The sequence below is a fragment of the Dipodomys ordii genome, unplaced genomic scaffold, assembly GCF_000151885.1.
Source record: "Dipodomys ordii isolate 6190 unplaced genomic scaffold, Dord_2.0 Scaffold67, whole genome shotgun sequence".
Lineage (NCBI taxonomy): Eukaryota > Metazoa > Chordata > Mammalia > Rodentia > Heteromyidae > Dipodomys > Dipodomys ordii.
The window spans coordinates 11,335,152-11,358,936 of NW_012267283.1; the positions used below are offsets into that span (position 1 = coordinate 11,335,152).

Consider the following 23,785-nt stretch of genomic DNA (forward strand, 5'->3'; position numbering starts at 1 on the left):
CGCGCAAGCGCACTCGCTCCGAGAGACTCCCGGAGAAATTCGAAGCAAGAGGTCGCCGGCTGGGCTGGGCGGCCGAGGGCCGCAGTCGCCAACTTCACTGAGCTACCCGCGTCCGACTCCGCACGCCGCCGCCCCCTCAGGCTGCCTCCGCGGCCGGCTGCTTCCTCCTCCCGCCTTCCGCTCGGGGTCCTTCCGGGGCCACGCGGAAGACGCCGCCGTCGCTCCAGCCAGCCAGAGCCTGCGGGCCGCGATCCAGAGCGGGTGGTGAGAGGAGCCCGAGCCGCGCGAGGCCCGCTGCCGCGCCGCGCCCGCCCACTTCCCCCCGCCCCTCTGCGTCCAGGGTTTCCCGGCGGCCCCTGCGCCGAGGTCGCGAGGACTTCCGGAGCGCAGTCACTTCCGGGCTGCTTTTCTTTCGCTCAGGCTGGAGTGTGAGTCGGGGCACGAAGGCTATTGCTGAGCGGGACAGCGAAGGCTATTGCCAAGCGGAAGTCAAAGAAAGACCTTACGGAGAGGTCTGTGGGTAGGTGTTCATCTCAGTCCCACCTCCAGGCTTCGGCCTGTGGGAAAGGTTGGGCCAGGCTCTGAGGAGGGGTGGGGCCCGGGCGGGAGGCGGTGCCTCGCGCTGCCCTTGGTGTGGATGGACCCCTGCGGACCTCAGCCTGCAGTGCTGGTCAGCGCACCTACAAACTATTGTTTTAGTAATCTATTCCTAACGGCCCGTTGGAATTAGTTTACGAGTACAGCGTTTGATCGCCACCTCCCTGATGCCTTTGATGAGAGCACTACCCTGCCTTGCCCATGGTCATCTGAAATTTCACTCGCTGGCCCTTAAAGACTTCCCCCTTAGTCTTACCCATGTCACAAAATGGCGCTATCCTACGATTGTTTAATCCATAAATGCAAGGAAGAGCCTCTAGATTTCGTTTCTCCTTTCATCACCATTTATCCATAATCCTGCCAGTTATACTTTCAAAGCACATCCATAATCAGACCTGTGTTACTGCCTTGTTTAAAACCCTGCTAAACGTTTCATTGCAAACTCCATAGCCTGTAGGGTTCTGCCCTCATACTTGGGTTCTTTTTCTTCCTCTGATATGTCTAGTTTGTTACCAACATTTTAGGTATGTGTACTCACTGTTTTCCCTACCTGATGGGGCTCTGTATTTGTGTGTTCTCCATAATTCTCAATCACCATGGTTAGTATATAGTCCCCTCTCCCCGTGTGAAAACTCCTTTTACAGAGTTCTTTTTACACAGATTGCCTCATAAAGTTGTGAATTGGCAAGGGTTGTCATGTCTTTCTTGCATTTCTCTCATTGTTGGTGGCAATTTATTTGTACCCTCTTCTGGTGCCTCTCTGTTACCACTCCTTTCAGAATACTGCTGTCCACCCCAGGCTACCTCCTTCACGGTTATCTTTGGGAGACAATGAAATAACCAATGATGACATGGAATAACCATTGTTATGTTGTGGGCAGGAATTTGGATAGGGTACAACAGAGACAGCTTGTCTCACAGCCTAAAGACTGGGGCTGGGGGCTGGGAAGGTGGCTCAGTGGTAGAGCCCTTGCCTTGCATGCTCGAGGCCCTGGGTTCGATTCCTCAGCACCACATAAGCAAAAAGCAAAAAGCCGGAAGTGGCACTGTGGCTCAAGTGGTAGAGCGCTAGCCTTGAGCTGAAGAGCTGAGCGACAGCGCCAGGCCCAGAGTTCAGGCCTCACGACCGGACCCCCCCCCCCAAAAAAAAAAAGACTGGGGCTGGAACTGAAGCCATCTGAGAGCCTGTCAGTCAATGTTGGCTACTAGCTAGAAGTCCTTAGGTCCTCTCTACATGATTCTTTTACATGGTCTCTGCATGGTCTGGGTTGGCTTGCTTACTCCATGGTGGTTGGTCTTCTCAGAGTGAGCCTTTCCATCCCTCTGCCTCCTTACTTTGCTTACTTTTCTTCACAATTGTTTCCATCATCTGATTTTCTTCATTTGTTTACCTCTCCCCACTGGAATGTAAACTCTATGAGGAGTTTATTCATTGTGTAGTACAGTGTCTGGGTTGGATAGTTAAATAAGTGCTAAAATTGAAGCCTGCACGTGAATGAATGGATAGCCTATGCTGCTTGGCCCACACTGATTTGCATGATTACTTAACTTCATACTTACTTCAAAAAGTAACCAGAGACTTGGACATTACTGTTTCTCCCCTACTTTTGTCTCAGGAGGCACTAGACTGAAAGGAAGCTGCCCCAAGGAGCACCAAACCAGATGCCTTCTTCTATTTCATCAGATCAAGATGACTTGGAGACTTGTATACTAAACATTTTTAACCTGGATTTAAAGGATACAAGTCTTACTAGTCCCAGCAGCAATCTCAAAGCAGAGTTAGATGGCAATACAAAGAAGAAATACTCATTTGCAAAGAAAAAGGTAAATTGCTATGATGTTTTCATGATCTAGAAATATAGAACTAGTTTGTTTAGGTTGTTCCCAGCTTACAGTATGGTCTAGTCTGGAGTCCTCAGTGATATAATGAATCCTCACCTATAGAGACCCCTGCGATAGGTGAAAATCTGCGAAGTAGCAGTGTTACATAGTTGTCCCTCACTGTATCGTGGTTCACTTCTTGCTACGTAATGGATTTTCACCTGACAGGGGTCTCTGGAACATATCTCCTGTGGATAGGGAGATATGTTCACTCAATATAGTGAAGCTGCAATAAGTGAACTGCAGTATAGCAAGGGATGACTGTATATTAATTCAGTGCCAGGCAAAGGAGAATCGAAGAAAATGTGTGGCCCTGGAATAGTTATAGTAGAGTATCTGTGTACAGTAGATTATAGACAGATTGGATTTTTTTCCCCACCCAGAGTTATGGGAGGAATGCCAGGAATACAGGACACATAATCATTAAGAGAACAGATAGGCAGTAGGGCAGCTGTCATTTAGCAAGGCTACCAGACTTGAGGCTGTTACTGAACCCAGCCGACTGTTGAGATAAGATTTCTGATCTGGTCCAGTTGTCTGGGTTCTACTGCTTTGGAGAAGAACAAAGAATCCCAGAATGCTATAGGTTTGCTCACTACAGCTTTGATAGGGCTGTAATGGATGTAGTGTTGCTGCTGTTCTGTGCTATTTGGTCCCCCCCTATCCTTTTTTTTTTTTTTTTTGTAGAAACCATTGATTGAAACTCTATGATCTTAACAGTAGAGAACCTGAGACTCACAGGAAGGAAAAGAATAACTGAGGAAATGCAATTGAGACTTAGTATTCTTACCTTCAGTCTGCAACCTTCTCACAGAGCCTTCTTTTATTGGTTCCTTGTCAGCAAAGAACAGATATCTGCTAGTAACTTCCTAGCTTTCCCCCAGATTTCCTTGATCATGAAATTCAAAGGGTACAACAAAGTCTTTAACACTAATATTTTGCAATAATTTCAAGTATATGGAAAAATTGCAGGAATTTTATGAATGGTACACATATTCCCTATACTCAGAAATTTCTTTCATGTTTTACCATTAGTCCTCAAATGGCTTTTGTTTTGTGGATTTGGGGGACAAGTATGGTAAGGTGTTGGACTCAGAGCCATGTACTTGCCAGGTTGGTGATCTATCAAACCCCCAGCTCTCCAAACTGACTGTTACATAAATTCTACTTAATTGTTATGTCTTTGCAGTGGCCTTTGTTATGTTATTTGAGACAGAATCTCATTGTGTAGCTCAGGGTGGCTTTAACTCCTACCTCAGCCTCCTGAACTCTGGCATACAGCCATGACCCACCATACTTGGCCTTAGTCTTATTCAAACCTGAATAGTTTCTTTTCCCTTAGATCTGATTATGACATTTTTGAAAATTACAAATTTTGTTTGTTTGTTTAGAATGTTACTTGGTTTGATTTTGATTCATATTTCCTTGTAATTAGCTCTAGGTTTTGCTTTCAAAACCTGAGATACTGTACTCCTCTTAAGTTCTGTAGGAAGTACAATGTCAATTCACCCCTGTTACTGACAAGGTAATTTTGATTACTTGATAGAGAAATGCCTACCACATTTAATTAATGTTGTTATATCCTTTTCTCTTTGCCTGTCTTGAAGGATTAACCAGAAGAGAGGCTAAAGAATGCCCTCTAACTTGAGAATCCCAATTTGAAGCCAGACTGGGCAGAAAAGTCCCCGTGAGACTCATCTCCAGTAAACTACTCAAAAACTGAGAGTTGTGCTGTGGCTCAAAGTGGTAGAGCGCTAGTCTTGAGCAAAAGAGCTCAGAGACAGCTCCCAGGCCCTGAGTTGAAGCCCCAGGACCTACCCCTCCCCCCCAAAAGTCCTTTAATATAATTTGAGGCTACCCCACCCTATTGATTCAATCCTAGACAATCCAAATGTATCTTGCACATTGAGGAGGGTCCAGCATTATGCTTTTCATCTGTGATATACCCACAAAGTGTGTATTTAAGGATACTTTACAGAAGTCTTGAATTCATTTAAAAATTATTTCACTATATATGTATAAAATATTCTACCCCCCTCCCAATAGACAGGATACACTGTACTTTGCAAAGCTGAAAGTAATACATCCTATATAACCCATATTTCTGTACCAGAAAGCACCATAAAATCTAATGACAAGCTAGAAAAAGTATTTAATAGCTATGATCTAAACATTCAGACTTACTGCTAATCAAAGACATGCAAGTAAAAATTGGCTAGCATTTCTTTTCTTGAGGCCATGCACTTTCTTCGTTGGGGAAAACATAAAGTGGTACAATTTTGCTGGAAGTCATAATTTAAAATGTTGTGCTTTTTGACCCATTAAGTTTTCTTGTAGATGTCTGTCCTGAATGTAGATGCTTAAAGAAGTAGAAGAAACACAGTCAACATTGCTTAGAATTGCAAATGTTGAGCCGGGTGCTGGTGGCTCACGCCTGTAATCCTAGCTACTCAGGAGGCTGAGATCTGAGGATAACAATTCAAAGCCTGCCCAGGAAGGAAAGTCCGTGAGACTCTTATCTCCAATAAACCAGTAGAAAACCGGAAGTGGCGCTGTGGCTCAAGTGGTAGAGCGCTTGCCTTCAGCTGAAGAGCACAGGGACAGAGCCTAAGCCCAGAGTTCAAGCCCCACGACCGACCAAAAAAAAAAAAAAAAGAATTGCAAATGTTGAAAATTCTGAATATATTTCAGATGATAATTGGCTAAGAAATTTCTTGTTAATTTTTTTATTTTGTCTGTCATGGGGCTTGAACTGGGCCTGGGTGCTGTCCCTGCTCTCTTCAGCTCAAGGCAAGCTCTCTACCATTTGAGCCACAGCACCACTTCCTGTTTTCTAGTCGTTTTATTGGAGATCAGAGTCTCACAGACTTTTCCTGCCTGGGCTGGCTTTGAACCATGATCCTCAGATCTCAGCTTCCTGAGTAGCTAGGATTATAGGCATGAGCCACTGGCGCCTGGCTCTCTTGTTAATTTTTTAAACAATATACAAATTATTTTATTTTATTTTTTTGTCAGTCATAGGGCTTGAACTCTAGGCCTGGGCACTGTCCCTCAGCTCTTTAGCTCAAGGCAAGTGCTCTACTACTTGAGCCACAGTGCCACTTCTGGTTTTCTGGTGGTTAATTGGAGATAAGAGTCTCAAGGACTTTCCTGCCTGGGCTAGCTTTGAACCATGATTATCAGATCTCAGCCTCCTGCGTAGATAGGATTATAGGCGTGAGCCACCAGTGCCTGGCAATTTACGTAATTTTTATAAAAAATAATCACACATTAATTTCCAAGAAAAACATCAGAACATTTTCATGTATTTTATTCTAGTCTTTTTTACTGTACTTTAAAGTTCCATTCAGATTGTATCATATCAGCAAATTCTATTCAGTTGTTTCACTCAACGTAATATCAATGGTTTCTCATATAGTTTAAAGTTGCTTATTATTTCTTGGTAAGTTACACCATAGTTTATCATTTTGCTTTTGGACATAAATGATAGTACTAATATTTGCCTGAAATTCAGACCCTTCCCTTAAACTTCTTAAGAAAGTTGAAACCATAAACACTGTTCACATTCTTTAAATCTGTTAGTTTTCCAAGAAAGAGTGTACTCCTATTGGTAGTATATTTTACTACCCATTTCATTTTACCCTTAGCAGATTTCTAAATATATTCTAGAAAATAATAAGATTTTACAGGAAGATATATAGGTACTAAACAATTATTTCATTATATGTAAACAGTGACAAGTGTTAATGGGCAAAAATTAAAATGTAAGATTTCAGCTTACACCCTTTTGTAGGATGGTCAGAAAAAGGCCTCATCAGTAAGCAACGTTTGAAGAAGTGCATGAGTGAGCAAAGCAAGTCCTACATATTTGGAGGAAGAGCATCTAAGGCAAAGGCCATGGGACACAAGCTTGCATGTTGTCTTTGATCCAAAGGCAAGAATAGAAGACTATACTTTCAAGGGATAATTTCTATAGTTTGTTACTAGAGAAATCTCAGTGATGGTGTAGAGTACCAAAGGCAAGAATAGTAAGGTAGCAAGTCAAGTGGGAACAGTACAAGGAGCCGTATTTCCTGGGGAATTATAGGCCACTGTAAGGATTTTGCTAGAGAATAATAACACTGCTGTAGGAAAGTTTGGAGCAGAGGAATGGCATCTGATTTAGGTTTTAAAAGAATCATTTTGGCTGAATGGAAAATAAATTATGAGGTTAAGTATGGAAAGAGGGAAAGTGAGTATTATAATAGTTCAGGGAACACATGGTGGTTTGGATCAGCAGAAAGGTAGCCAAGAGAGTTAGTGAGAAGGATTGGATTCTGGATATATTTTAGAAGCAGAGCTGATAGATTGGATATCAGAGTAAAGAAAAGTGAAGATGTGACAGGTAGTGGTGACTTACTCACACCTATAATACTAACTAATCAGGAGCCTACAATCTGTGGATCGTGGTTTTAAGCAGCCTTCAGTCTGTGAGACTCTTGTCTCTAAGTAGCCAGCAAAAAGCCAGCAATGGACCTGTGGCTTAAGTGATAGAGCTCCAACTGTAAGTGAAAGTGCAAAAGGCCAGGGTAAGATGCCATATTTTATCATTCCAATTTAATATCTGGGCCACTAGAAACAATGAAAGGTATTATGTATGTTTGCGCACGTGTGTGACCTAAATTTTACATCCTGGGAATAGAATTATGATTCTGATAACTTTTACATCCATAATATGAACCCCCTGGTTTTAGTTTTTTTAAATGATTTCTTCCAAAGGTTACTAATCTGAGAACTATTACTTTCTCAGAGAATGCTCACACAATAATAAGACATAAAACTGGAACTCCCAATAGAAAGATAACAGAAGGGACTTCATAAAATCTTCCATCAGCCATATATCTAAAGATACTTACCTGTGATAGTATTTGCAATGTAATTTCAGGCCTTTGCCCTTTTTGTCAAAACCAAACAAGTTCCAACCCCTTCTTTGGAATGTGAGGAAAGCCAGTGGAAGTGCTGTCAGCATCTATTCACAGACCAAACCAGCATCCACAGACATGTGGCAACACAACATGGTGATGAAATTTATCTCCAGACTGCTGCTATTTTAAAGCAACTGGCCACCAATTTGAGTGCCTCAAAGAGCCTTGTGTCTGCAAACCAAAAGAACTCTCCAGAAGAGTCCTTCACTCACAGCCATGAAGTATCTGCGTGGCTCCCTGACATCAGCCGCTTTAGCACTGATGAGCTGATGAGGTAAGAGTTTTCGTTCTGTTTTGGCTTGATTTAAAAAATTTCATTCTGATTTGGTTTGAGATACTACACTATACCTACTAAAATGACTAAAATGAGAAAAACCACCTTCAGCAAAAGTGGATGGTCATGTGGGGACAACTGGCTGATAGAATAGGAAATTGTATGGCCACTCTGGAAAATTTGGCAGGTTCTTTTGAAAGTTACATCTTTCCTGTGATCTTTTCCTGGGCTTATAACCAAGAGAAGTAAAAACATGTCCACAAAATTATTTGAACAGGAATATTCATAGCTGTTTTATTCATAAAAAAAACCTGCCAACAGTTGCAAATGTCCAAAGCAAGAGAATGAATGAACACATGTACTCATAGAATACTGTGCAGGAAGAGTGATGGACTGCTGATGTTCAGGCTACTTTCTCTCCATATTACCTGAAGGCAAAGCCAATTTATGCTGATACATAGGTTGCTTCTGGTAGAAAGTTTGACTGAAGCCTGGCGTTGGTAGCTCATGCTGTAATGCTAGCTACTCAGGAGACTGAAATCTGAGGATCGTGGTTCAAAGCCAACCTGGGCAGAAAAAAGTCTGTGAGACTCTGATTTCCAGTAAACCACTAGAAAGCCAGAAGTGGTCCTGTGGCCCAAGTGGTAGAGTGCTTGCCTTGAGCTGAAGAGAGCAGGGACAGCTCTCAGGCCCAGAGTTCAAGTCCCATGACCCACAAAAAAAAAAACGTATAAGGGAGGTTTGGGAGTGTCTTTTGTTTGTTTGTTTGTTTTTTGGTAGTACTGGTTTTAAAGCAGGGATTTAAGCTTGCTAGGCAAGCATTCTGCTACTTGAGCTATGCTTGCAGCCCCTTTGTTGTGGTGATTTTTGATAGTAAGTCTTACTTTTTACGACTCATTTTCAGCTCTTGTATAAAACATAGTTAACAGTACTTAGCTCTTGGTTATGACTATTAAATGAGGAGCAAAAAGTAAACTTGCCTTTTGTAAAGTGGGAAATGCAGTGCAGACACTGACTAGTAGTTACTCTTCACGTCAGAGGAGCATGAGTTTCTACCTTTGCCTTCCTCCCATACTACCCTACACAGTGACTCATGTGCTCTTGCCCTCTGGTTTTCTATTTATAGCGGCCAGAGCAGTGAGGAAGGGGAGGTGCTACTTTATTACTGCTACCAGGACCTGGAGGAGCCCCATCGGATCTGTGCCTGGCAGACAGCTCTGTGTAAGCATCTGCACCTCACTGGCAAGGTAACCTTTCTCCACATGCCCCCTGCACTAGGCTGGTCTTGTCTTCCAGCTTTGGAATACAGAGCCAGTCAGTGCTCATTCTGTAAACGTTCACCATTGGGAAGTCTTGCTGGATATTCAGTAAAGTGTTAAAACAGCTATCAACATGTTACATACAAATATAAGATACAAGAATATCTAGCTAGTGCTGGTGGCTCACACCTATAATCCTAGCTGCTCAGGAGGCTGAGAGCTAAGGATCATAGTTCAAACTCAGCTGGGGCAGGAAAATCTGTGAGACTCTTATCTCCAGTTAACCACCAGAAAACCAGAATTGGAGCTAGGGCTCAAAGTGGTAGAGCACTAGCCTTGAGCAAAAGAGCTCAGGGAAAGCACTCAGGCCCTGAATTCAAGCCCCATGACTTGAATCAAATGGCATGTATCAGGGTCAACTAACTTTTCCAATAGAGTCAGACAAATACTTCAGACTTTGTCAAATTGAAGGTAGCTGTACATGATATGTCAAAGTGGATATGGCTGTGTTCTCATAAAGCAACATGCAAAAGCAGGGATACTGTGCTGATCCCCTGGGACAGGAAAGTGTCCTTGAGAAGTTATCTCAAGGTATTTTATAGATAGATGGGCATATAGGTGTTACTTGAAGTTGCCTCTTAGCTTTCCTAGTACCTGCCTGGGTCTTTTGCAAGTTCAGGTTCTCCTATCCCTCTAGAATGCCCTGGTTCTTCCCCTTTTTCATATGGTTTAGGCCTTTTCTCAGATCTCTGCTCCAGTGTAGTCTTTGGAACTGGAATCTGAAGTTGTGCTCATCATGCATCTCTTTTTGCTATTCAAAGAGTGTATGAGTGACTGAAAGCATGATCCATCTCTGTCATAGAATATATGCTTCATGAATTCAAGAACTTTGTCTTAATTAATCTCTATCCTCTGTGCCAGCAAGGCTAGAGCAGGTACTCTGCCAATATTTGCAGAATGTTGAATAAAGGAGTGAATGCATGCTCATAATAAAACCATAAGTATGTGTAAAGATGGAATGTTATATATCAAAATGTTAATGATGGCTGGGAGCTGGTGGCTCCTGCCTGTAATCTTCACTACTCAGGAGGCTGAGACTGGAGGATTATGGTTCAAAGCCAGCCCAGACAAAAAAAGTCTTTGAAACTCCTCTAATTAATCAGCAAAAAGCTAGGCTACAGGTGCTCAAGTGAATGAGAGATTCTTAATTCAAATTCCCAGTATTGCACACACATACAACACACACCCATGTGTTAATAATGGTCATCTCTGCATAATAGGTATCTTTTTATTTTTGTAAAATGTTCTATATGGTTATATGTGTATATGTCTATTTTTCAAATTTTAAGTCAAAAGAACTGGACTCTGAGATATCCTCTGGTTGTGGCTGTACTGTTCTAATCTTTTCTGCATGTGACTCAGATTTTAATTTTCTAGAATGGTAAACTGATTGATCAGTGCTGTTTTCCACACCCATGTTTTCTAAGAAGTAGTGATTTTATTATCTCATGACTTCATCAGTAGGTCCTGCCATTTCTACCTCAAGAATAACCCTTGACTCCATTCACTTTTCTTACACTTTTACCATCTGAGACCAGTCCTTGCCCTTTCTGTCTTGGTCATGCAGTCATTCCCAAACTAGTCTGTAGTCCTCCTTTCTTACCATGTATCCATTCACCATACAAGCTAGAATGATCTTAGAAGGTAAATGAAGTCACATTGCTGTCTACTAGTATCTTCCAATGGCTGCCTACTAGATGTCATAGGAAACTTTTCTATCCTTCACTGAGTTCCTGCATGGTTGGGCTCTTCTTACTTATTCCATCTAGATCTAAGAGTTTTTTGGGCAGAGTCTTTAGAGTCTTCTATGTATAGGATGATATTATCTGCAAATATCAATAATTTAACCTCTTCCTTTCTTAATTTTATCCCTTTTATTCCTTTCCTTTATTGCTTTCACCAGAAACTTCAGTACCATAATGAATAGAAGATTTTAGTGGAAATGATTTCAAGGTTTTTTTCTATTTAGTAGTATGTTAACGGTATATTTGTCATATATCATCTATTGAGATGATCATGTGATTTTTTTTGCCCTTGATTCTGTTTATGTGCTGCACTAAATTTACAGTTTTTACCTATGTTGAACTTGAACATCCTTGAATACTGGAAATGATGTCAGCTTTCAACTAGATCATGGTATATGATCTCTTTAATATGTTACTGAATTCAGTTTGCAAGAATTTTTGTGTCTATGTTTATTCAAGAAATTGATCTATAATTTTTTTTAGTTGTACTCTTTCAGTGAGTAACACTGTTTTGATAGAATGAGTTTGGTAGTATTTCCTTTTTTAATCTCATAAAATAATCTGTGGAGCAGTGACCTTAGTTCTTCGTTAAAGGTCTGATAGAATTCGGGCTTAAATTCATCTAGTCCTAGCCTCCTTTGTCTCTGCTTGTTGATCTTTTCAAGTAGTTTATACTCTCATTCAGTTTTAGCAGGTCAGATACATTTAGAAATTTATCATTTCGGGGCTGGGAAGGTGGCTCAGTGGTAGAGTGCTTGCCTTGCATGCATGAGGCCCTGGGTTTGATTCCTCAGCACCACATAAGCAAAAAGAAAAAAGCCAGAAGTGGTGCTGTGGCTCAAGTGATTGAGCGCTAGCCTTGAGCTGAAGAGCTGAGGGACAGTGCCCAGGCCCAGAGTTCAGGCCCCACGACTGGACGCCCCCCCCCAAAAAAAAGAAAAGAAATGTATCATTTTCCCCTGTCTTTAGTAATAATCCCTCCTGTGTTTCTTGATTATTCTTACTCATAAAATCAAAGTAGTGTTTGCTTCTAATCCATTATTTTGCTCCATCCTTGCTGTTGTTCAGTTTCTTAACATATCTACCAAGGGTTTTTTGTTTTTGTTTTTATTTTGTCAGTTGTGGGGCCTGAACTCTGGGCCTGGGTGCTATCCCTCAGCTTCAGCTCAAGGCAAGCACTGTACCATTTGAGCCACAGCACCACTTCTGGTTTTCTAGTAGTTTATTGGAGTCTCCTGGAGTTTCTTGCCTGGGCTGGCTTTGAACCGCCATCCTCAGATCTCAGCCTCCTGAGTAGCTAGGACTATAGGTGTGAGCCACTGGTGCCTGGCTATGCCAAGGGTTTTTTGTTTGCTTGTTTGTCCTTGTGCTTATTTTTGCAAGAAAACTCTTCATAGCCTCTCCTCCCCCCTTTTTTTCTCAGAGACCCTTCTAGATCTTCAATCTAAATTCATTTTCCCTAGATAATAATAATTCATAAAGTTTGTCCATTTGTAATTTAGACCTTACTATTTGTGATCTCCCTTAGTCTTAAGCTCCAAAAGGAACAATACTGTATTTTTATCAACCACTGCGTACCCAATTTCTTGTACAATTTCTGACACACAGTTGAACACATCAGTAAAACTTGTGGAGTGAATACATATCACCACCTCTATCCAGGGAACTTTCACACCTTGGAAGATAGGTATTCTTACAAACTATGAAATTGATTTCTGGGTTTAGAGGGCAGCTTTTCTTAGACCAGCCTCAGTGGGCTGCTCTAGTAATGTAGCAGTGAATGGTCTTATCCACAAGGTGGCAGCCTCTCCCCAGAGTGCGGGTCCAAATTCCCAGGCTTCAAGGCTGCTCATGTGGCCAATTTAGTGAGAGAATTTTGAGCTGTTAGATTTGGCAGAGTATTGGTGCTAAGGTAAGGAAAGAAGAGAACCTGAAAATTCTAGAATTAAAAGGTACATGTCTTTATTACTATGTATCTTTATCTTCAAGAAATCTTCAAGAAATTTGAGGTGATAGATTGGAGACTTTGAGAATGACACATTATAAGGTACAGAGCCCCCAAGGTTTGGTTTTACAAAACAAGATATATTCTAGATCTTCATCCCACTAGGGAAGTTACTTGATTTCCTGAACCTCTCTTTCCTGTCGGTTTTGTATTCCAGATCTACTGCCCACTGGGGAAGGTACTTGATTCACCCCGAGCCTCTCTTTCCTTCTCTGAATAATAGGGGATTGCAGTGCCTACTTTTCTGAATTATGATACAATGTTTCATGGCAGGTATTCAGTCAGTGCTGACTGTTGTTTATCTCAATTTCTTGGATGAAAAGCGTTTCTTACCAAGGAGCTTCTTCTAGAGTTTTGTATTGAAGAATCATAGAGATTCCAAGTACAGCCCATGAGTTTGGACATGGCTTAGCTATGTGGGGAAGTGGATGTGCTTGCCATTTATTTGGGTTTTGAGATTAAAAGAAAATAGGAAAGAATCTGCTACCCTACCCCAAAATAGTCATACAGCAGTATGCACACCTCATACTGCCTCTGCTTAGACCGTTTTGAAGTACATTTCCTGGTTTTTAGAGTGGTTCAACTTAGTTTTCCCATGTAGTGTCCTGTAAGTTGGTGGTGGGTTCAGGAACCTGTGCATCAGAGACTGCATATGCTTTCTGTTTCCCTCCCCCATGCCCAGAATAGGTTTCCCTAACATGTGGCACTTTTTCTCAAGGAGTCCATTGTAATCTGGAATCTTTACTTTGGAACTCTGGATACTACTACCAGTGATGTCATGAACACTGGCTCATGGAGTGGATCCAATTGGCTATCCAATTGGATTAACTGAAGCAACAACTCAAGTACCTTTCCTGGACCCTGACACAGGCAGCCATTGAACACTTTAAAATTCTGATGTGTTGATATATAAATAATGGTAACAATATTAGACTTCTCTTTCCAAAGATTACCATGAAACTACAGAGCTGCATTTTCTATCACTTTTCTCTAGAAATGGTTCCTCTTAAAGCTAATCTACCTTTAAACTCAGCTAAAGAATTTTGTAGTACTAGAACAAACAACTCTTCAGGGCCCCAGAAAATGCCCTTTATGGAAGGTGCTCTACACCAGGCTCTACTGTCTCCTTGCCAGTGAAATATTTCAAAGAGAAGCCAAGGAGTTCCAAATACGAGTATATATGCATATATGCAGCAGGCCTACTGTGTGGCAGGTACTGTTCTAGGTTCTAGAGATACATTCGTGGACAGAACAGACAGGTACTCCTCCTAGAACCTGGGTTCCAGTGGGGGTGGGGGTGGTTTGCAGTGGTTGCTTCCCCTCCAAAGGGGATTCATTCATGCCCTGTCTTGAGTGTGCTATTCTTTAGGATTGGGTAATATCTTCGGCAGTTTTAATTTTTAAAATCTGTTTTTGCTGTTCTTTTGTCCTCTTTTTGTTGACATAAGGAAATGAAGTTCAGAGAAGTCAGTTAATCTGTGGCCTATACAACAAGTAAGCACAGAACTAATTTTCTTCCTAAATTGGTTGGACTCTGGAAGACTGTGTTACAATACCCGGCTTATGCTAAACTTTGGTTACTGGACTTTGTCAAAATTTTACTCCAATTTTCATGCTCAGCACACATGAACTGAGTATCTCACTTATAGAAACACACGTTGTTACACTTTGGTGGCAAAAGTTAAATCTTTATGAGCCTTTTGTTCTAGCCTTCAAAGACAGCTAAGAACATGCTCTGTTTCTCACATCTTACATCTCAGGTTCGAATTGCTACTGAAGGAATCAATGGGACGGTTGGAGGAAGCAAACTGGCCACCAGACTCTACGTGGAAGTCATGCTTTCTTGCCCATTATTTAAGGATTATCTGTGTAAAGATGACTTTAAGGTAAGAGAAATAGAAAGTAGAAAGGAGTACACTCAGGGGAGGAACACAAGGCACAGTGTTTCTGGGCCTCTAATATAAAATTAATACTTTTATCTAAGTGACCTCCAGGAAATGGAAAAAAAAAAAAAGACTCTAGAGCCATCTGCTTCTACCTCATTGAAGACGAGGACAATGAGGAGAAGCATACAGTGCCAGATAAATCCCCTTTCCCTTTTGGATTACAAGACAGTGCAGTAGAAGGATTGTCCTAGCTGTTGGCCTTCCACTGAGTTGCCATGTTACCATGGGTCAGCTGGGCCCTTTCTAGGCCCCAGTCTTCCTTCGTAGACCCCAAAGATGTCACAGTTGTACAATGTAGGAATCCACTTTGGCAGGTTTGTTCATTTAAGAGACTATTTCAACAGATTGCTGTGTTGTACTATGTTTTTAGAAGAGCTGGAAGTGACAGATTAATGCTTCATACCACGTGGGGGCATGTTGCTTTCACAGTGAGCTGCTGTGTTTGAGAGACTTTTGTTCTACCACTGTCAGTGATAAGGTGATGGCAGATGCTTTTGTAATGTTCATGCTGGTGGCATAAAGAAAAGAAAGGTCACTGCTCCAGAACAATAGCTGCAGTGTAGGGGTGCTTAGTTAAATGCTTGTAGCCCTAGAAACATAACATTTCTACACATGGAAGACACATGGTAAATATTTATTAACATGTTAAATTATCTGGAACATTCTAAACCCTAACTCTCTCCCATTAAGCTTTACTAATTTTTTTTTTCCTAATTTGAGGTTTCTTAAGACTTCAGCTATCATTACAAAACAAAGCATAATTCTTACGTTTGGCATTTCTTTTGTACTTGGCAATGGGATAGGAAGACTATATATCCTTTTTGTTTCTCATTGGCTAGACCAGCAAAGGAGGAGCTCACTGTTTTCCAGAATTGCGTGTTGGTGTATTTGAAGAAATCGTGCCCATGGGGATCAGCCCCAGTAAGATCTCCTACAAGAAGCCCGGTATGCTTGTTTTCAGAAAAGTTGTGCTTTTTGTCATGGGACAAATCTTAATAGAAAAAATAAGAAATTAGGCTGATCAGCAGAACTTGTCCTGAAAATCCCATCTTTAAGGTAGTGTTGGGGTGGCTAACATTTTAGTTCATCTAGTGCTTAACTTGGTGCTTCTCTTAGGTGCTATGGTAATTGCAGATTTGCTCTTAGAATGATCTGATTCTTCTTGGTGATGGTTTGGTAAGAAGCTGTTGGCTCTTTCCCACGAAAGCAAGTTGGGAAGAGTGTAATTATTATATGTGAGTAGTTGTCAGCAGAAGAGAACACACAGGCCTTTTGGCACAGGGAGCAAATGGCTTTCAATAAATAGCAAAGCAGTTTGTAATGCTCTAGAATGTTCTTCCCCCTCTTCCCTGGTGGCTACTGTTGGTGTTTGAAAGACATTTGTTTGCTGAGGTTTTGGGCTCATTTTACTTTTTATCATAAAATGCCCAAACATTAGAAGAGAAATAGAGTGAAGTCACTTCTACGTATTTACTACTCAGCTTCAGCAGCAACTCACTAATGGACAACATTCTTCTACACTGTCCCCTTCTCCCTTTTCAGTAGAATCCCAGTGCCATGCCATCTCATTCATAAATACTTTTGTGGGTATCTCTGGAAGATAAAGTTTTTTAAATAAATTTAAATCAATTATTATGTCTAAGAGGTTTTAGCAATAAATCCCTAATATTTTCAGATCTCAGTCAGTTCCAGGTTGAGTCATCATTTCTTAAGTTTGCATTAGGATTTAAATGAGACCCATTTTATGATTCCTTATTATCACGAAATCAATCAACATACATGTTTACCTGCATTGTCTTCCCTCTTGCACTTTAGTTTTGAAGAAGCTAGGGCATGTGGCCTGTAGACTATCATAATGTGGATAGATAATGGTAATTGAGTCCCTATGGGCTATTTCTCTGTTCCTTGTATTTCCTGCAAATTAGTAGATGATATATATGAAGTATATAATTTTATATTTTCTTTTTTTTTTTGTCTCCGGTCGTGAGCCTTAACTCTGGGCCTGGGCGCTGTCCCTCAGCTCTTCAGCTCAAGGCTAGCACTCTACCACTTGAGCCACAGCACCACTTCCGGCTTTTTTCTTTTTGCTTATGTGGTGCTGAGGAATCAAACCCAGGGCCTCATGCATGCAAGGCAAGCACTCTACCACTGAGCCACCTTCCCAGCCCCTAATTTTATATTTTCTTGTATCTGAAGTTCAGTTGCATGCTTTAAGATGCAGTATATCCAAAATGTTATTTCAACATGTAATTAACACAAAAACTATTAGTGAGATACTTACCTTTTTTTTTTTTCCATACCAAGTCCTTGCAATCCACTTTCATTATAGCATACCTCAAAACCATGTTTTGAGTGCTTGTCAGCCGCAGGTGACTGGTGGCTGCCAGGTCAGATAGCACAGGGCCCAAGACTGGACCAAACTCAAGTTCAGTTCCTTTTTTCCTTTCTTTTTTCCCTCCACAAAGCTATTTCATAGGTAGTATTAACTTCTACATCAGAAATAGCTAAGGACTGACAAGAATACTTAAAAGAGTATTCATTTTTTAATATGTAAACATTTAAAAGAATGTCAAGAGTTAAGTAGAGGGATAGGGAATTACACACATCTGGGAAAAAACAGCCCATGTGTGAGGAGGTAAGAATGAAACAGGTTGCATCTTTGTGTGTCCCTCCAGCAGGAAGCAGTCTGACAACTATAGGTTTTCTTGGCTATAGGACACTTCCCAGGAGCTTGGGAGAGAGTGAGTTCCAGGCAGTACTATGCTTCTTTCACATGAACCATAGCCAATTGAACATCAACAAAACAGGAAATCAGCTGGTTCCCCGTGGCTCTTGTCGGGAGTACATTTCCACACCACTCACAGATTTTTGAATGTCTCTTTTTGCCCACTGTTTTGGTATCTATGAAGGTATATGACATTAAATAGCATTGGGCCTGGTTACATTCTCCCTGTAATCTAGTTTGCACAGGTAGAAATACAGGCAGTTTGGCTGTGCTCTGGAGCCTCTTTTCTCTTCAGGGTATAAAACACTGTCAAGTGGCTGTTGGGATCCATTCTTGGGTGGAGTGTGGCTCCTTTAGTGCTGTGAAGCTTTATCGTGAGTGGAGGGTGACCACCCTTAATTGCAGTTATCCCCCAATGCTAAGTTCACCAAAACCTTTTCAGTTTACAAGATGTAGACTCCCAAAGACTGGGGAATATTTCTATCCTGGAGAGTCAAAAGGCAAAGGGCTCCATCAGACTGAAGCTCTCAATTTGTTTGTATGCTTTGTCTCCTTTTCCTCACATTTAGTGTTTTTACCTTTTTGGTTTCTTTCTCATGTCCTTCTTCTTGTTTGTCAGTCTCTCAAACTCTGTCTTTGTTTTCCCTCATGCTTGTAGACTTAGACACACTGCTTTTACTCTTTTTTTCATTTACAAAGAAAACACTCCAACTTGATTCCACAAGTTTATGCTCTTAGCTACCAGTTCTAAGTCAGGGCTCTTTCTTTAAACTTGGTCTCCACCTTAGTGTAGAATAGTTTAAAGCCTGTAATAATGTAGGTATATTCTGAAGCTTCCCATGCAGAGTGACATGGTATGGTGGCCTGCTAATGAACACTGGGTCAGCAAACCTAAACAGATTCCAACTGTTGACATTTTACAGTTATACTACGAGTATGAGGATGTGAAATGTCTTACTGCTGAGGTCTTTGAGGTCCTCAAGTAGGGATCTTGGGATCAGGGAGATTGAGGATGCTTGGAATCACTAAATGATTTTATCAAAATCATCAGATACTATCATTTAGAAGACAGTTATTATCAGAAGAAGTTTCCATGGAAAGAAGCCATTCAGATGAGGCTGATTGTGCTTAAGTTTAATTTACTTTTTGGTTTTGTCTTAATGTAATGTTTTTGATTTGGTTTTAGGAATCCATTTATCACCAGGTGAATTTCATAAAGAAGTAGAGAAATTCTTATCTCAGGCAAACCAAGAACAAAATGATACTATTCTACTAGATTGCAGAAACTTCTATGAAAGCAAAATAGTAAGTAAGAACCAGAATTAGATTCAGTAAAATGGTAAGTTTCCCTGTTCCCCATCAACAGCATATTTCTCCAGGGGAAATTATGGCCACATAGATCTCCTTTCAGTTCTAGCTGCTTCAGAGAAAACCCAAGCCTTGAATTGAGGATTTGGTAACAAAGTTGAAGAAAATGTAAATTAACATCTTGACACAGAATATATTTTTGCCTCCCATGAGCCTACTCTTGATCAGTGATCTTGTGAAGTTTATTTTGGGGAGCCTCTCCAGTTCCCCTGAGTTTGTAGGAGAGTAACCCACAGCCCACTGGCCCTGCTTTTAATTCCAGATCAGAGAGAAGCAACTAGTGAAGTGATTTGCCAAGGTGGAAGTTGTAACATGGAAATAACTTGTTCTCCCTAGGTTTGTTTTCCTGGTAACTTTCCTTCCATTGCTTCTGTGTTGTAGGGGCGATTTCAGGGCTGCTTAGCCCCAGACATAAGGAAATTCAGTTATTTCCCTAGCTACGTTGACAAAAATCTAGAACTTTTCAGAGAGAAGAAGGTGCTGATGTACTGCACCGGGGGCATCCGTTGTGAGCGTGGTTCAGCGTACCTCAAAGCCAAGGTGAGCTACTTCCCTGCAGTTAAAAAGCTCTCCAACTGCCTGTGTGGAGCTTCCCATCCCTTCCTTCATCCCTGTCCTATCCCCAGCCAGCTAGGGGATTTTTCCCCCCCTTGTATAGTTCAGGTATTGAGTTTGTAAATCTGAGGTTCTTAAATCTCAAGATGAGAAAAGCACTTAAAGAGTCCTGGAGACTCATCAAGCACTAAAGAGAAAGTTTAAACATCTTTGCTTTCCTAATCCTTTTGCTTGATCCCAAGAACAAATTCATAACATTACATGTCTCAACAGATGGCTTCCTATATTTAGGAGGCAGCAAAAATAGTTGGGTCTTTAGGGTCTTGGAGGGAGAATGTCTCACTGTTGTCATCACTCATCCTCCTCACTAGGCCAAGTCTAGCCAGTTGGTTCCTTGACCCTTTCATTATCAATCCGTCTGTGTCTCGCAGGGGGACCGTGAGCCCCTGGCTGGCAGCAGAGGTGGGGAATCCTCCGCTTGGGCACTTGCCACCACTCTATGGAGCTTCTTCTAGGTTTCTGCTTATTTCTTCAGATTTCCTGATGTTTTTCCACACCCAGGGAGTGTGTAAGGAAGTGTTCCAGCTCAAGGGCGGCATCCACAAGTACCTGGAAGAGTTTCCCAATGGTTTTTACAAAGGGAAGCTGTTTGTTTTTGATGAGCGCTATGCCCTGTCCTACAACAGTGCTGTGGTGTCAGGTAGGTTGTCCCAGGTCCAGAGCCCATACTGAAGGCAGGCACCATTCCATCCACCATTCTAGAAACACTCGCAGGGGAAGCACCTGATGGAAACTGGTGCATCTCCAGCAGTTGGAGACACAGCAGTGGAGCAGACAGCAATAGGAGTCCTGGTTATACCATGCATGGACCAGGCAAGCCTTTCAAAATGAGCATGATCTCACTTGCCCTGTGTGCTGCCAGGAGCTGGCCCAGTGGGGGAAATCAGGAGCTGAACCTGGAGTTGGCATATAGAATTCAGGGATTCAGTGGATTTGGATGGAAAAGTAGTTAAATCTTTATTTTCAGAAACTCCTTCAATTAGCATGTAGGCAGTAGACTGGTTGTATTAGATGTACCTGGAGACTTTGTAGTAGAATCCGTTGCTTTGACTATCTCAAAATAGGCGGAATTCTACTACACAACACAAATAGTTTTTAGGCTTCCCAGTAAGTCTTATTTGTATCTTGCACCTTTTACTGTACCATAGATTTTGAAAAAGGTTTTTTAACAGTTTTTATTTATAATTGGTTTCCTTTGTAATACTGTGTGTTTTAATCATTTAAAATCATTTTTCTAAGATATAGTCCATGGAATTTACTAGTCTGTCAAGTAAATCCATGGCACAGATGGTGCTGTGCACATTGGAGTGGGGAATGGAGCATGGCCAAGGCCAGGGGCAGGGTGGCCACAGGTAGGCAAGCACAGGCTGCCTAGATTTGGCTGAAGTGTTGGGCCTGCACTAAGGAGTGGTTTAGGCACAGGCAGTAAAGGGAGAGAAAATCATTCAGAAAGGTGACTTCTGTCCCTAGTTTGGAATGGGAAGTGTCACTGACAATCCTAGTGGCTGCTGCAGCTTCTAGAACTCCTGTGAATAGGGACTGAGGTAATGATAAAGTCAGAGTGTCTTTGCTACCTTTCGGATCTTTTGTTCACCATAATGATCCTTATCTCTTATTGGAAAGTACTTCAGATCTGTTTGGAAGTAGATGTAGCATAAATTACAAATGAGTACAAAGCAGATGTGTTAGTTTTACAGAGGAAACACTGGCAGGACTTGAGGAATGCCTGCATGTGATGGGAGAAATGGGGAGAAAGGCCCCAAGGTAGCAGAGATGGGAGATAACCAAGTAAGAAGACTTGGGGAAGACTTGTGGTTGAGAAAGATGATGTGCAGTTTGGGAACCAGGTGGCCAAGGGTCCTGGCAGTCTTGAGGCTCAGGCCCAAGGAGTTAGTGTGTACTTCAGAAGTAATTCAGTTTGGGGGTCATCTCCCTTTCAAAGAGAAAGACATTTAAAAAAGGGTGGTCAGCTCCTACCATCCTTTGTCAGAATGGCTCATGAGAAAAGGCAAAGAAGAAAAATGAAGCTAGGTGCCAGTGGTTCATGTCTATAACTGTAGCTATTCAGGAGGCTGAGTTCTGAGGATTGTGTTCAAAGCCAGCCCAGGCAGGAAAGCCTATGAGATTCTTACCTCCAATAAACTTCTCAGAAAAGGCTGAAATTGGCGCTGTGGTTCAAGTGGTAGAGTGCTTGCCTTGAGCACAGAGAGGCTCAGGGACAGAACCCAGGCCCTGAGTTCAAGCCCCAGGACTGGCAAATAAAAGAAAAATAAAAATGAGTCAGTGAGCTGGGCGCTGGTGGCTCACGCCTGTAATCGTAGCTACTCAGGAGGCTGAGATATGAGGATCGTGGTTCAAAGCCCGGGCAGGAAAGTCCATGAGACTCTTATCTCCAATAAACCACTAGAAAACCAGAAGTGGTGCTGTGGCTTAAGTGGTAAAGGGCTCGCCTTGAGCTGAAGAGCTGAGAGACAGCACCCAGGCCCAGAGTTCAAGCCCCATGACCGACCAAAAAAAAAAGAAAAAGAAAAGTGAATAATAGAATCAGAAGACAATTTCCAGATGAAACCTCCTTTGCCCTCCTCTTCTCCCCCCCACCCCTGCAAAAAGCATGGGTGCTTGCTTAGAAAATTGGGAGCTTGCTTTGTGTGTGTGTGTGTGTGTGTACAGCCCTTGTGTTTTTGCTTTGTGTTTCTGGATAGCCCAGGCTGGCTTTGACCTCATAATCCTCCAACCTCATCTTCTTGCATGCTGGCATTACAGGAGTGCACCAAACTCACCTGGCTACGTAACTTTCTATTTTTTTGTTTTTTAAAAAAACAACAAACCTCTAGACCTAACCAGAGGTATTAGAGTCCACTAAGCTAAGAGTTACATTTAGAACTGGATAGGTGTGTGTGTGTATGAGAGACACAGACAGACAGATGATGAATGAATAACCAGGGCTTTTCTTTCTGTTCTAGAATGCTCATACTGTGGGGCTCAGTGGGACCAGTATAAACTCTGCTCCACTCCTCAATGCCGCCAGCTTGTTCTGATCTGCCCTGCCTGTCAAGGACAAGGATTCACAGCCTGTTGTGTTATGTGTCAAGACAAAGGGAACAGGCAGGCTTCAGACCTTCCCCAGGATAGCTTTAAAGAGGAGTGTGAGTGCACAGCCCGGCGGCCACGCATCCCGAGGGAAATCTCACAGCCTGTTCCACTCCCTGTGAGCCCAGATGTTGGCGAGGATCCTTTGCTTGTATGAGTATTTGCCAAATCTTCACAAAGTCGTTGGGGTCTGTTAGGAAAATGTCAAGGCTACAGAAACCAATTGGAGATTTGGTGCTCAGTGCCACCATAGCAAACTGGTCACCATGTTGGTCGCATACACTTTACAAGAGAAGAGGGATAGGAAGTGTTGGCCACTTACCTGAACCGTCCTGGTTCAGAACATGCTAGCACACAGAAAAAGGTGAGCTATATGGGATCCCAAAGGTGTAGAAGAATCAAGCCTTGTACGTGGCAACTGTGTCATGCCCTTTCTTTGCCATGCAGCAGGACTGTTCATAGCCATGGTCCTTGTTAGCAAACCTGTTTTCCTGGCAGCGAAAGTGGCTGTGGGAATGGACTCCTAGACCACCACTTAGGTCATCTGCTATCTTCCGCTGCCTCATTTTTTTCTCCAATCACCTGAGGAGATCTGTAAACTGGCATTTGGCTCACCTCCTACTTTTGAAAATTTAGTGGAGGCACCCCTTCCCCTCCCCCCAGCCCCTTTACGTATGATCTGTGGTACTATTGAGGAGCTGCAATAACGTCTGGCACTTTATAGAAAAGTTTGTCATCCCTGTCATTTGTGCATGATACGACAGACACATGCTTCTCATCAGCTGCCCACAGCTGTCTGCTTGTAATGATAGTTATAAATATCCAAATGGCCCTTGGCAGAGAAAAAATTCCTCACCTCTGCTTAGAGAGACTCAGATAAGCTTGAGGGCACTGACATTTGAACCATGTTTAGGTCAGCATCTGGAATACAAGATCCTCCCTCCCCACCCCCTTTTTCTTTTTTGATTGTGGGGCTTGAGCTCTGAGCCTGGGCGCTATCCCTGAGCTCTTTAGCTCAAGGCAAGCACTCTACCACTTGAGCCACTGTGCACTTCTGGTTTTGTGGTGGTTTGTTGGAGATAAGAGTCTCACGGACTTTCCTGCCCGGGCTAGCTTTGAACTGCGATCCTCAGATCTCAGCCTCCTGAGCAGCTAGGATTACAGGCGTGAGCCACGGTGCCCAGCTTTTTTTTTTTTTTTTTAATTTAACAAGACACTTTCTTAGTGAGATCATTCAGTATTGGTGGCTGCCCAGC

At 42.2% G+C, this 23,785-nt stretch overlaps 1 protein-coding gene across 2 annotated transcripts; it reads left to right on the forward strand.

Annotated features, from left to right (window-relative positions):
• The first annotated feature begins 409 nt into the window (after positions 1-409).
• Tstd2 (thiosulfate sulfurtransferase (rhodanese)-like domain containing 2) lies at positions 410-23,348 on the forward strand. 2 transcript variants are annotated; one of them, XM_013023330.1, is made up of 10 exons: positions 410-520; positions 2,214-2,421; positions 7,403-7,716; positions 8,843-8,963; positions 14,546-14,671; positions 15,571-15,676; positions 18,643-18,761; positions 19,206-19,364; positions 19,941-20,079; positions 22,403-23,348. In XM_013023330.1, exons 2-10 carry the CDS (start codon positions 2,260-2,262, stop codon positions 22,684-22,686), a joined length of 1,530 nt encoding a protein of 509 aa, XP_012878784.1. In that variant the 5' UTR covers positions 410-520; positions 2,214-2,259; the 3' UTR covers positions 22,687-23,348. The 2 variants fall into 2 exon arrangements, with proteins under 2 accessions (XP_012878784.1, XP_012878785.1); XM_013023331.1 differs by having other exon boundaries at positions 410-512.
• The last annotated feature ends 437 nt before the right edge of the window (positions 23,349-23,785 follow it).

Coding starts and splice junctions, on each gene's coding strand:
- Tstd2 (XM_013023330.1), top strand. CDS start 2,260: ATGCCTTCTTCTATTTCATCAGATCAAGATGACTTGGAGACTTGTATA. Junction 14,672..15,570: donor TGTGTAAAGATGACTTTAAG/GTAAGAGAAATA, acceptor CTCATTGGCTAG/ACCAGCAAAGGAGGAGCTCA. Junction 20,080..22,402: donor CAACAGTGCTGTGGTGTCAG/GTAGGTTGTCCC, acceptor TTTCTGTTCTAG/AATGCTCATACTGTGGGGCT.